This window comes from Ciconia boyciana, chromosome 31 (genome assembly GCF_034638445.1).
Source record: "Ciconia boyciana chromosome 31, ASM3463844v1, whole genome shotgun sequence".
Taxonomy (NCBI): domain Eukaryota; kingdom Metazoa; phylum Chordata; class Aves; order Ciconiiformes; family Ciconiidae; genus Ciconia; species Ciconia boyciana.
In genome coordinates, this window is record NC_132964.1 from 1,531,035 (window position 1) to 1,544,954 (window position 13,920).

The 13,920-nt window shown below is 66.7% G+C and overlaps 1 protein-coding gene across 1 annotated transcript in view; it reads left to right on the forward strand.

Moving 5' to 3' along the window:
* The window catches only part of NOTCH3 (notch receptor 3), a 59,626-nt gene extending 48,643 nt beyond the window's left edge, over window positions 1–10,983 (forward strand). Inside the window, 7 exon segments of the mRNA XM_072848334.1 lie at window positions 770–983; window positions 2,575–2,659; window positions 3,512–3,674; window positions 5,155–5,459; window positions 6,430–6,577; window positions 7,231–7,328; window positions 9,487–10,983. Of these exon segments, the coding sequence (XP_072704435.1) occupies window positions 770–983; window positions 2,575–2,659; window positions 3,512–3,674; window positions 5,155–5,459; window positions 6,430–6,577; window positions 7,231–7,328; window positions 9,487–10,536 (2,063 nt within the window). The 3' untranslated portion in view covers window positions 10,537–10,983.
* The last annotated feature ends 2,937 nt before the right edge of the window (window positions 10,984–13,920 follow it).

Consider the following 13,920-nt stretch of genomic DNA (forward strand, 5'->3'; position numbering starts at 1 on the left):
GCCCCCATGGTGCCAGCTCCACGATGGTGTCTCCAACATGTGGACACCCCATGGTGGCATCACCCTGGTGGTGTTCCCAACATGCTGGGTGTCTCCATAGTGGCATCACCATGACGGTGTCCTCAACATGTGGGTGCCCCATGGTGGCATCACCATGACAGTGTCCCCAGCACGTGAGTCCCCCACAGTGGCATCACCCTGATGGTGTCCCCAGCACGTGGGTGCCCCATGGTGGCATCACCCCGATGGTGTCCCCAACACACTTGGTGCCTCCATGGTGCCAGCTCCATGACAGTGTCCCCAGGATGTGGGTGGCCCACAGTGGCATCACCCAGATGGTGTCCCCAGCATGTGGGTGGCCCACAGTGGCATCACCCAGATGGTGTCCCCAGCATGTGGGTGCCCCATGGTGGCATGACCACAACGGTGTCCCCAGCACACTTGGTGCCCCCATGGTGCCAGCTCCATGATGGCACCTCCAACACGTGGGACCCCCACAGTGGCATCACCATGATGGTGTCCCCAACATGCTGGGTGCCTCCATGGTGGCATCACCACGACGGTGTCCCCAGCGCATGGGTGCCCCATGGTGGCATCACCCAGATGGTGTCCCCAGCGCATGGGTGCCCCATGGTGGCATCACCCAGATGGTGTCCCCAACATGCTTAGTGCCTCCATGGTGGCATCGCCATGACAGTGTCCTCAACGTGTGGGTGCCCCACGGTGGCATCGCCCTGACGTCATGTGTGTCCCCCCCCCGTCCCCGTAGGTGACAAGCTGCCCGAGGAGCCGGACCCGGTGCGGCTGCTGCCGTTGGTGGTGGTGGGGGGCGTCATCCTGCTGGCCATCGCGGTGCTGGGGGTGCTGGTGGCCCGGCGCCGGCGGGAGCAGAGCACCCTCTGGTTCCCCGAGGGCTTCAGCCTGGCCAAGGACAGCAACAGGGACCGGCGGGAGCCCGTGGGGCAGGACGCCCTGGGCATGAAGTGAGGGGCTGGGGGCACTGGTGGAACTGGGGGATACTGGGACTCTGCAGGGGTCCCATTCAACAGGGGGATACTGGGGCTGGGGGACTGGTGGAACTGGGGGACACTGGGGCTGGGGGACTGGTGGGGCTGGGGGATACTGGGGCTCTGTGGGGTCCCATTCAACAGGGGGATACTGGGGCTGGGGGACTGGTGGAACTGGGGGGATACTGGGGCTGGGTGGACTGGTGGGGCTGGGGGACACTGGGGCTGGGGGGACTGGTGGGGCTGGGGGGATACTGGGGCTGGGGGGACTGGTGGAACTGGGGGGATACTGGGGCTGGGTGGACTGGTGGGGCTGGGGGACACTGGGGCTGGGGGGACTGGTGGGGCTGGGGGACTGGTGGAACTGGAGGGATACTGGGGCTGGGGGGACTGGTGGAACTGGGGGATACTGGAGCTCTGGGGGAGTCCCAGTGCAACTGGTGGGACTGGTGGAACTGGGGGATACTGGGGTTGGGGGGACTGGTGGGGCTGGGGGGATACTGGGGCTCTGCGGGGTCCCAGTTCAACTGGGGATACTGGGGCTGGGGGAGTGGTGGAACTGGAGGGATACTGGGCCTGGGGGGACTGGTGGAGCTGGGGGGATACTGGGGCTCTGGGGGACTGGTGGAACTGGGGGATACTGGGGCTCTGCAGGGGTCCCAGTTCAACAGGGGAATACTGGGGCTGGGGGGACTGGTGGAACTGGGGGGACTGGTGGGGCTGGGGAGATACTGGGGCTGGGGCGACTGGTAGAACTGGGGGGACACTGGGGCTGGGGGGACTGGTGGGGCTGGGGGATACTGGGGCTCTGGGGGGTCCCAGTGCAACTGGCGGGACTCGTGGAACTGGGGGACTGGTGGGGCTGGGGGACTGGTGGAACTGGTGGGGCTGGGGAGATACTGGGGCTCTGCGGGGTCCCAGTGCAACAGGGGGTTACTGGGGCTGGGGGGACTGGTGGAACTGGGGGGATACTGGGGCTGGGGGAGTGGTGGAACTGGGGGGATACTGGGGCTGGGGGACTGGTGGAACTGGAGGGATACTGGGGCTCTGGGGCATTCCCAGTGCAACTGGTGGGACTGGTGGAACTGGGGGATACTGAGGTTGGGGGACTGGTGGAACTGGGGGATACTGGGGCTGGGGACTGGTGGGACTGGGGAGATACTGGGGCTCTGCGGGGGTCCCAGTGCAACTGGTGGGACTGGTGGAACTGGGGGGATACTGGGGCTGGGGGGACTGGTGGGACTGGGGGATACTGGGGCTCTGGGGGTCCCAGTGCAACTGGTGGGACTGGTGGAACTGGGGGATACTGGGGCTCTGGGGGGGTCCCAGTGCAACTGGCGGGACTGGTGGAACTGGGGGGACTGGTGAGGCTGGGGGGACACTGGGGCTGGGGGGGTCCCAGTGCAACTGGGGGGGAGTCACTGGGTTTCTCCCCCAGCCCCTGGGACGGTCCCAGCCCGTTCCAGGGGGGTCCCAGCAATCCCCGGGGTTTGGGGGTGCCCTGTCCCCATCCCCCCCAAGTAATTAGGGTGGGGGGCACCCACTCATGCCCGTGCCCTCCCCCCGGGACCATGGGGAAGGGGGAGACCCTCATGGGTGAACCCTCCGAGGAGTGGCCGGACGGCGACTGCCCCGAGGCCAAGAGGCTCAAGGTACCCCCCGGGCACTTGGGGGGCAGGGGGGGGCACTTGGGGGGCGGGGGGGGGGGCTGTAACCCCAATCCAGGCACCCTCGGGGGTGTGGGGCCCCGGTAGCCCCATATCCAGGCACCGGTGGGGGTAGGGGGGGTCCTGGCACCCCTGTGCACTGGCACCCTCGTGGGTGGCACCCCCCATGTGCTGACACCCTTGTGGGTGGGGGTCCCATCCCCCCATGGGTGGGGGTACTGGCACCCCCATACCCAGGCACCGTCATGGGTGGAGGTCCAGCACCCTCATGGGTGGGGGTCCCAGCACCCTCATGGCCAGACACAATCGTGGGTGGAGGTCTGGCACCACCATGGGCAGGGGGTCCCTACACCTTCATGGGTGGGGGTCCCAGCACCCCCATACCCAGGCACCATCATGGGTGGAGGTCCAGCACCCTCATGAGTGGGGGTCCCAGCACCCCATATCCAAGAACCGTCATGGGTGAAGGTCCAGCACCACCACGGGTGGAGGTCCAGCCCCATCATGGGCAGGGGGGCTCCAGCACCCTCATGGGTGGGGGTCCCAGCACCCCCATACCCAAGAACCATCATAGGTGGAGGTCCAGCACCATCATGGGCAGGAGGTCCCAACACCCTCATGGGTGGGCATCCCAACACCCCCATACCCAGACACCGTCATGGTTGGAGGTCCAGCCCCCTCATGGGTGGGGGTCCCAGCACCCCCATACCCAGGCACCATCATGGGTGGAGGTCCAGCCCCATCATGGGTGGAGGTCCAGCCCCATCATGGGCAGGGACTTCCCAGCACCCTCATGGGTGGGGGTCCCAGCACCCACGTGACCGGGTGCCCGGGCAGGTGGAGGAGGTGGGCACGGAGGCCCAGGACCCCGTGGACTGCCGGCAGTGGACCCAGCACCACCTGGTCGCCGCCGACATCCGCATGCCACCCGCCATGGCCCTGACGCCGCCCCAGGGCGAGTTCGACTCCGACTGCATGGACGTCAACGTTCGCGGGCCAGGTGGGGTGGGGGGGCACCCAGGGTCCGGTGGGGATCGAGGGCGTTGGGGGGCGTGGTGGGGACAGCGGGTGTGGGGCACCATGGGAGCAGGTAGGATTGACTTGCCATGGGGGACCACCATGGGGCCAGATAGGATGGACGTGGGGCATGGGGAACCACCATGGGGGACCACCATGGGGCCAGATAGGATGGACGTGGGGCATGGGGGACCACCATGGGGCCAGGTGGGATGGACGTGGGGCATGGGGAACCACCAAGGTCATGGGGGACCACCATGGGGCCAGATAGGATGGACGTGGGGCATGGAGAACCACCAAGGTCATGGAGGACCACCGTGGGGCCAGGTGGGATGGACGTGGGGCATGGGGAACCACCAAGGTCATGGGGGACCACCATGGGGCAGGTAGGATGGATGTGGGGGATGGGGCGGTACCATGAGACCAGGTAGGATGGACATGGCCTATGGGGGACCACCATGGGGCCAGATAGGATGGACGTGGGGCATGGGGGACCACCAAGGTCATGGGGGACCACCATGGGGCAGGTAGGATGGATGTGGGTTATGGGGGGACCACCAAGGTCATGGGGGCCACCATGGGGCAGGTAGGATGGGCATGGGGCATGGGGAATCACCAAGGGCATGGGGGGGGCCACCATGGGGCAGGTAGGATGGACGTGGGGCATGGAGAACCACCAGGGTCATGGGGGACCACCATGGGGCCAGGTGGGATGGACCTGGGGCATGGGGGACCACCATGGGGCCAGGTGGGATGGACATGGGGCATAGGGAACCACCAAGGTCATGGGGGATCACCATGGGGCAGGTAGGATGGATGTGGGGGATGGGGCAGTACCATGAGACCAGGTAGGATGGACATGGCCTATGGGGGACCACCATGGGGCCAGATAGGATGGACGTGGGGCATGGGGGACCACCATGGGGCAGGTAGGATGGATGTGGGTTATGGGGGGACCACCAAGGTCATGGGGGCCACCATGGGGCCAGATAGGATGGACGTGGGGCATGGGGGACCACCAAGGTCATGGGGGACCACCATGGGGCAGGTAGGATGGACGTGGGGCATGGGGGATCACCAAGGGCACGGGGGGGGCCACCATGGGGCAGGTAGGATGGACATGGGGCACGGGGGATCACCAAGGGCACGGAGGGGGCCACCATGGGGCAGGTAGGATGGACGTGGGCCATGAGGGCCCACTATGGACCTTGTAGGGCTGGTGTGGGGACACTGGTTATGGGGGACCACCATGGGCGTGGGGGGTACCATGGAGCCAGGCAGGACGGCTATGGAACATGGAGGCCACCGGGGACACGGAGGGCACCATGGGCCTGGTAGAGCTGGCGTAGGGTCCAGAGGCCACCACGGGCACGGTGAGGGTCCTCAAGGTCCCATCGCGGGTGGGTGACACGGGCCAGGAGACCCCCGGGGACCTGCTAACACCTCCCCGTCCGTGCCCGCAGATGGCTTCACACCACTGATGCTGGCCTCCTTCTGCGGGGGCGGCCTGGAGGCCGAGGTGGCCGAGGACGAGGAAGGTGACGATGCCTCGGCCGGCATCATCGGTGACCTCATCTGCCAGGGCGCCAGCTTGGGCGCCCAGACGGACCGCACGGGCGAGACCGCCCTGCACCTCGCCGCCCGCTACGCCCGCGCCGATGCCGCCAAGCGCTTGCTGGACGCTGGCGCCGACACCAACGCCCAGGACAACACGGGGCGCACGCCGCTGCACGCCGCCGTCACCGCCGACGCCCAGGGCGTCTTCCAGGTGAGGGCACCTGGCGTGGCCGTGGGGTGGCCGGCATGGGGCACCTGGCATGGGTATGGGGCAGTCATGTGGGCATGGGGCACCCAGCATGATTGTGGGGTAGAGGGTGCTGCCGTGGGATGTGGGGTGCTGCTGTGGGGCACCCGGCGTGGCCGGGGGTCGTGGGACATCTTCCACAGACATGGGGCGTGCTCCATGGCCATGGGGCACCTAGGATGGCCATGGGGCAGAGGGTGCTGCCGTGGGGCATCCTCCATGGCCATGGGTCTTGGGACATCCTCCATGGCCATGGGCCATTCTCCACGGCCATGGGGCACCCAGCACGGCCATGGGGCACAGGGTGCTGCCGTGGGGCACCCTCCATGGCCATGGGTCTTGGGACATCCTCCATGACCATGGGGCACCCAGCATGGCCATGGGGCACAGGGTGCTGCCGTGGGGCACCCTCCATGACCATGGGTCTTGGGACATCCTCCACGGCCATGGGGCACTGAGCATGGCCATGGGGCACAGGGTGCTGCCGTGGGGCATCCTCCATGGCCATGGGACACAGGGTGCTGCCAGGGGACATCCTCCATGGCCATGGGTCATGGGGCATCCTCCATGACCATGGGCCATTCTCCACGGCCATGGGGCACCCAGCATGGCCATGGGGCACAGGGTGCTGCCATGGGGCACCCTCCATGGCCATGGGTCTTGGGACATCCTCCATGGCCATGGGGCACCCAGCACGGCCATGGGGCACAGGGTGCTGCCATGGGGCACCCTCCATGACCATGGGTCTTGGGACATCCTCCATGGCCATGGGGCATCCTCCACCTGGCAAGGCCATGGGGCACAAGGTGATGTCATGAAGCATCCTCCACGGCCATGGGGCACCCAGCACGGCCATGGGGCACCCAGCACGGCCATGGGGTGGGCACCCCACGCTCCCCCCCCAACCCGCTCGTGTGTCCCCCCCCCGCCCCAGATCCTGATCCGTAACCGCTCCACGGACCTGGACGCCCGCATGGGCGACGGCTCCACCGCCCTCATCCTGGCGGCGCGGCTGGCGGTGGAGGGGATGGTGGAGGAGCTGATCGCCTGCCACGCCGACGTCAACGCCGTCGATGAGACCGGTGGGGGGCCCGGGGGGGCACCCCAAAGATGGGTGATGGGGGCTGGGGGGGGGGAGGGAGCCCTTGGGGGGTTGGGGGGATCTGAGGTCCTGCGGAGGGTTCGTTGGGGGAGGGGTTGTGGTTGAGGAGCCCCACCCAGGGGGAGGTGTTGGGTGGGGGGCTTGGGGGAGGAATGGGGTGACCCCCAGGTTAGTGGGTGCTGGGGGAGTCTTGGGGGAGGAATGGGGTGACCCCCCAGGTTAGTGGGTGCTGGGGGAGGAATGGGGTGACCCCCCAGGTTAGTGGGTGCTGGGGGGGTCTTGGGGGAGGAATGGGGTGACCCCCCAGGTTAGTGGGTGCTGGGGGGAGGAATGGGGTGACCCCCCCCCAGGTGAGTGGGTGCTGGGGGGTCTTGGGGGATGAATGGGGTGACCCCCCAGGTTAGTGGGTGCTGGGGGGAGGAATGGGGTGACCCCCCCCCAGGTGAGTGGGTGCTGGGCGGGTCTCCATGGAAGCTGGGTGCTGGGGGGAGGTGTCTGGGACCCCTTGGGGGGGTTGGGAATGGGACACCCCCCCCAGATAATGGGTGCTGGGGGGGGCCCTGCTCTGTGGGGCGGGTCTGGGGGGGGGGCTGGGGGGTGGGGGCAGGGTCTCACCCCCCCACGTGCCCCCAGGGAAGTCCGCCCTGCACTGGGCCGCCGCCGTCAACAACATGGAGGCGACGCTGGCGCTGCTCAAGAACGGGGCCAACAAGGACATGCAGGACAGCAAGGTGGGACGGGGCCCCCCCGAGTGGCACCCCCCGACTGGCACCCCCGACACCCTCACCCCCTGATAGGGACCCCTGAGTGAGGAACCCCTGCACCCAGGTGGGACCCCCCCATGACACCTCCAAAGGGGACCCCAATGGGAAGCCCCTACCCCTGTGCCCCCAATGGGACCCCTGGACCCAGAGGGCACCCCCGGGGACACCCCGTTGCCCCCGGGGACACCCCTCGCCCCAGGGACACCCCTTGCCCCAGGGGACACCCCAAACCCCCGTGCCCCTAGGAGCCCCCCAGTGACCCCAGGAGATGTCCCATTGCCCCCATTGACCCAAGCTGACGTCCCGTTGACCCCAGGAGACCCCCGTTGACCCCAGGAGCTGCCCCATTGCCCCAGTGACCCCAGGTGACACCCCGTTGACCCCAGAAGATGTCCCATTGACCTCAGGGGACACCCCATTGGCCCATTGACGCCAGATGACACCCCGTTGACCCCAGATGACACCCTGTTGACCCCAGAAGACACCCCGTTGACCCCAGGAGCTGCCCCATTGACCCACTGACCCCAGAAGACACCCCATTGACCTCAGGAGACACCCTATTGACCTCAGGAGCTGCCCCATTGCCCCATTGCCCCCAGGTGACACCCCAGTGCCCCCAGATGGCACCCTGTTGACCCCAGATGGCACCCCGTTGACCCCAGAAGACACCCCATTGACCTCAGGAGCTGCCCCATTGACCCACTGACCCCAGAAGACACCCCGTTGACCCCAGAAGACACCCCATTGACCTCAGGAGCTGCCCCATTGCCCCATTGACCCTAGAAGACACCCCAGTGCCCCCAGATGACACCCCGTTGACCCCAGATGACACCCCGTTGACCCCAGATGGCACCCCATTGACCTCAGGAGCTGCCCCATTGCCCCATTGCCCCCAGATGACACCCCATTGACCCCAGATGGCACCCTGTTGACCCCAGATGGCACCCCGTTGACCCCAGATGGCACCCCATTGACCCCAGATGGCACCCCATTGACCTCAGGAGCTGCCCCATTGCCCCATTGCCCCCAGATGACACCCCGTTGACCCCAGATGACACCCCGTTGACCCCAGATGGCACCCTGTTGACCCCAGATGACACCCCGTTGACCTCAGGAGCTGCCCCATTGCCCCCAGATGACACCCCATTGACCCCAGATGGCACCCCGTTGACCCCAGATGACACCCTGTTGACCCCAGATGGCACCCCGTTGACCCCAGATGACACCGCGTTGACCTCAGGAGCTGCCCCATTGCCCCATTGACCCCAGATGGCACCCCGTTGCCCCCAGATGACACCCCGTTGACCTCAGGAGCTGCCCCATTGCCCCGTTGCCCCCAGATGACACCCTGTTGACCCCAGATGGCACCCCGTTGACCTCAGGAGCTGCCCCATTGCCCCGTTGCCCCCAGATGACACCCCATTGACCCCAGATGACACCCTGTTGACCCCAGATGGCACCCCGTTGACCTCAGGAGCTGCCCCATTGCCCCGTTGCCCCCAGATGACACCCTGTTGACCCCAGATGACACCCCGTTGACCTCAGGAGCCGCCCCATTGCCCCATTGACCCCAGATGGCACCCCATTGACCCCAGATGGCACCCCGTTGCCCCCAGATGACACCCTGTTGACCCCAGATGGCACCCCGTTGACCTCAGGAGCTGCCCCATTGCCCCGTTGCCCCAGATGACACCCCATTGACCCCAGATGACACCCCGTTGACCCCAGATGACACCCCGTTGACCTCAGGAGCAGCCCCATTGCCCCGTTGCCCCCAGATGACACCCCGTTGACCCCAGATGGCACCCTGTTGACCCCAGATGACACCCCGTTGACCTCAGGAGCTGCCCCATTGCCCCATTGACCCCAGATGATACCCCATTGACCCCAGATGGCACCCCATTGACCCCAGATGGCACCCCGTTGCCCCCAGATGACACCCTGTTGACCCCAGATGACACCCTGTTGACCCCAGATGGCACCCCGTTGACCTCAGGAGCAGCCCCATTGCCCCGTTGCCCCCAGCAGACACCCCACTGCCCCCAGCAGACACCCCATCCCCCCGTAACCCCCAACAGACGCCCCATTGCCCCCAAACCTTCTCACCACCCCGACCCCTCCCCAGGAGGAGACCCCCCTCTTCCTGGCCGCCCGAGAGGGCAGCTACGAAGCCGCCAAGATCCTCCTGGATCACTTCGCCAACCGAGAGATCACGGATCACCTGGATCGCCTCCCCCGGGACATCGGCCACGAGCGGATGCACCACGACATCGTCCGCCTCTTGGACGAGTACAACACGGGGCGCAGCCCCCCGGGGTCGCTGCCCCCCAATCCCGGTTTACCCCCCCTCCTTGGCCCCCCAACTTCTTTCCTACCCGGTCTTAAACCCCCCACCGCGGGCAAGAAGAGCCGACGGTTGGGGGGCAAAACTGGGGGGCCCAAAGGGAGGGGCAAGAAATTGGGGGGCGAGTGTCCGCCGGGGTTGGAGAGCTCGGTGACGTTGTCACCCGTCGACTCCTTGGACTCCCCTTATGTCCCCAACCCAACGTCCCCCGGGCTCTTCCCCCCCCCGGGGTTGGAGACCCCCTTTACCGTCACCCTAGGGCCACCCTTGGGTGTGGGGCGATTATCGGGGGGTCCCCACCCCCGTTTAGGGTTGGGTTTGGGGACGGTGACCGTCCCCTTCGAGTGGCGGAGCCGGGTCCCCCCGGGAACCCCTTGTAACCCAGGTTTGGGGGGGGTCCACCCCGTTTTACACCCCCCCGCTCCAGGTTTCGCCCCCACCTTGCTTTTGCCCCCCGGCGCCGTGGGGTGCCCCCCACCTGCCGCCGAACCCCTTCCCCGGGGGCCCCAACCCCTCTCCCCTGAAGATGGGGGGGCCCCCCGCTCCGCCGCCCCCCATTTTTTCAAGGCTGGGGAGGAGTACCCCACGGCAGCGGGGGCGGCGGTGGGGTTCGGGGCGGGGGGGACGGAGGGGAGGTATTTGGGGGTCCCCAGCGAGCACCCCTATTTGACGCCCTCCCCCGAGTCCCCCGAGCAGTGGGCGAGCCCCTCCCCCCGCTCCCTCTCTGATTGGTCCGAGGCCACCCCCAGTCCGGCCGTGCTGGGGGCCCCCCAAACTCAGCTGCCCCCCCCCCCGCCCGAGCAGAGCCCCAAAATGCAGGTCTTTGCCTGAGCGGTGGCACCCAGCCGTCCCCCAAGGGACACCCCCAAACTAGCGACACCCTGGGGACACCCCCAGTATGGGGGCACCCAAGGGACACCCCCAAACTGGGCACCCGAGGGACACCCCCAAACTAGGGACACCCTGGGGACACCCCCAGTATAGGGACACCCCCCACATGGGGGACACCCCCAAACTGGGCACCCAAAGGACACCCCCAGTATGGGGGCACCCAAGGGACACCCCCAAACTGGGCACCCAAGGGACACCCCCCACATGGGCACACCCCCAAACTGGGCACCCAAGGGACACCCCCAAACTAGGGACACCCTGGGGACACCCCCAGTATGGGGGCACCCAAGGGACACCCCCAAACTGGGCACCCGAGGGACACCCCCAGTATAGGGACACCCCCAAACTGGGCACCCAAGGGACACCCCCAAACTAGGGACACCCTGGGGACACCCCAGTATGGGGGCACCCAAGGGACACCCCCAAACTGGGCAACCATGGGACACCCCCCAGTATAGGGACACCCCAAACTGGGCACCCAAGGGACACCCCCAAACTAGGGACACCCCCAAACTAGGGACACCCTGGGGACACCCCCAGTATGGGGACACCCACGGGACACCCCCAAACTGGGGACACCCCCAAAGTGGGCAACCCAGGGACACCCCCATTATGGGGACACCCCCAAACTGGGGACACCCCCAAACTGGGCAACCCAGGGACACCCCCATTATGGGGACACCCCCAAACTGGGGACACCCCAGTGCCCCCCGCCCTGGCACCCCAGTGCCCCCCCCACCCTGGGGATCCCGCAGGGACACCCCCAGACTGGGCACCCCAAGGACCTGCTCAGCATGGGGACACCCAAGGGACACCCCCACCCTGGGGACCCCCAGGGACCCCCCAGGCCAGGCACCCCAGTGCCACCCCCATCTTGGGGACACCCCAGTGCCCCCCCCCCAGCCCTGGCAACCCAGGGACACCCCCAGTTTGGGGACACCCCCAGTCCAAGCACTCCACTGCCACCCCCACCCTGGGGACACCCCAAGGGACACCCCCAGCTTCGTGGGGACACCCCAATGCCACCCCCCACCCTGGGGACACCCCCAGTGCCCCCCAGTTTAGGGGCTGGGGGCCCCCGTTCGTGTACTGGGTACGCGGAGTGGGTAGCCCTGCCCCCCCATCTTGGGGACCCCCTTGTCCTGGGATCCCCCCCCCAGTCCTGGGACCCCCCATTGTGGGGAACCCCCACCCAGGACCCCCCAAGAATCATCCCCCCCCCAGTCTGGGACCCCCCAGGACCTCCCAGGGGACCCCCAATCCTGGGACCCCCATTTTGGGGACCCCGCCCTTCAGACCTGGGACCCCCCACCCCATTTCCTGGGACCCCCCACTCTGAGCCCCCTCAAATCCTGGGACCCCCATTCTGGGGACCCCCACCCTGCCCCCCCGGGGCCCCTCCCCCACCCTGGGACACCCCTCCCCCCCAATTTTCAGCACTTCATCACATTCCAGCCCCTCCCCCACCGCCCCCAGCACCCCCGCCCCTCCCCCGGCAGCTCACACCCCCCCCGCGGGGTCACCCAGGTACGACGTCACCCGGTGTCCCCCATGTCGCACCCCACCCCCAACCCCCCAGCGCTTTGGACCCTCCCCCCGCCGCCAGCACCCATGGGTGCCCCCACCCTGTACAGCCCCCAATAAACCCTCGTTACCCCCGCCTCTGCGCGCTGCACCCATGGGTGCTGGGGAGGGGTGCCCGGGGCGGGGGGTGCCCCGGGGGGGGAGGGGTCTGGGTGCCCCCGGGCCCGTGGGTGGCGTTGGGGGCGGGGGGACACGGGGGGGACACGGGGGGGGGGACCCCGGGGCCGGGGTCAGGCGGAGCCACACACGCGTGTGCACACGCACACGTCACACGCGTGTCACACGCGGCAACACGTCACAGACCCGGACGCACGTCACACGCGTGTCACACGCGGCAACACGTCACAGACCCGGCCGCACGTCACACGCGTGTCACACGCGGCGCACACGTCACAGATCCGGACGCACGTCACACGCGTGTCACACGCGGCAACACGTCACAGACCCGGCCACACGTCACACGCGTGTCACACGCGGCAACACGTCACAGACCCGGACGCACGTCACACGCGTGTCACACGCGGCAACACGTCACAGACCCGGCCGCACGTCACACGCGTGTCACACGCGGCGCACACGTCACAGATCCGGACGCACGTCAAACATGTGTCACGCGGCAACACGTCACAGACCCGGACGCACGTCACACGCGTGTCACACGCGGCGCACACGTCACAGACCTGGCCACACATCACATGCGTGTCACACACCCGCACGCACGTCGTGCACACGTCACACCCGTGTCACATTTGTCACGCGTGTCACCTGCACACACGTCACACGTGTGTCACACACCTGTACACACACGTCACGTGTGTCACATGCATGCCACACGTCACACACCTGCACACACACGTCACGCGTGTCGGACACCTACACACACGTCACGCGTGTCACACCCCTATGCACACACGTCACGTGCTCAGACACATCACACACGTGACACACCTGTACACACACATGTCAAACACACGTCACACACCTGTACACACACGTCACACACCACACACGTCACACGCGTGTTACAACACACGTCACACACCTGTACACACACACGTCACGCACCTGTACACACGTCACACGTCACACACGTCACACACCGCGTGTCACACACCTGCACACACACATCAGACACACGTCACGCGTGTCACACACCTGTGCACACGTGTCATGTGCGTGTCACACACATCACGCTTGTATACACACACGTCAAACACACGTCACACACCTGTACACACACGTCACACGTGTGACACCACACACGTCACACACGTTGCACGTGTGTCACACCACACACGTCACACACACGTGTCACCTCCACACCCGTCACACACCGTGTGTCACACACCTGTACACACGTCATGCACGTGTCACACGCACATCACACACACGTGTCACACCTCCGCACACATGTCACACACCACGTGTCACACCTGCATACACACGTGTGACGCGTCACACACCTACACACGTCACGCCCATGTCACACACCTGCGCACACACGTCACGTGCGTGTCACACACATCACACGTGTCATACACTTGCGCGCACACACGCCACGTGCGTGTCACACTCACGTCACACGCGTGTCACACACCCATACACGCACGTCGTGCACACGTCACACCCGTGTCACACTTGTCACGCATGTCACCTGCACACGTCACACACCTGCACACACACGTCATGTGCGTGTCACACTCACGTCACATGCGTCACACACCACACGTCACACACGTG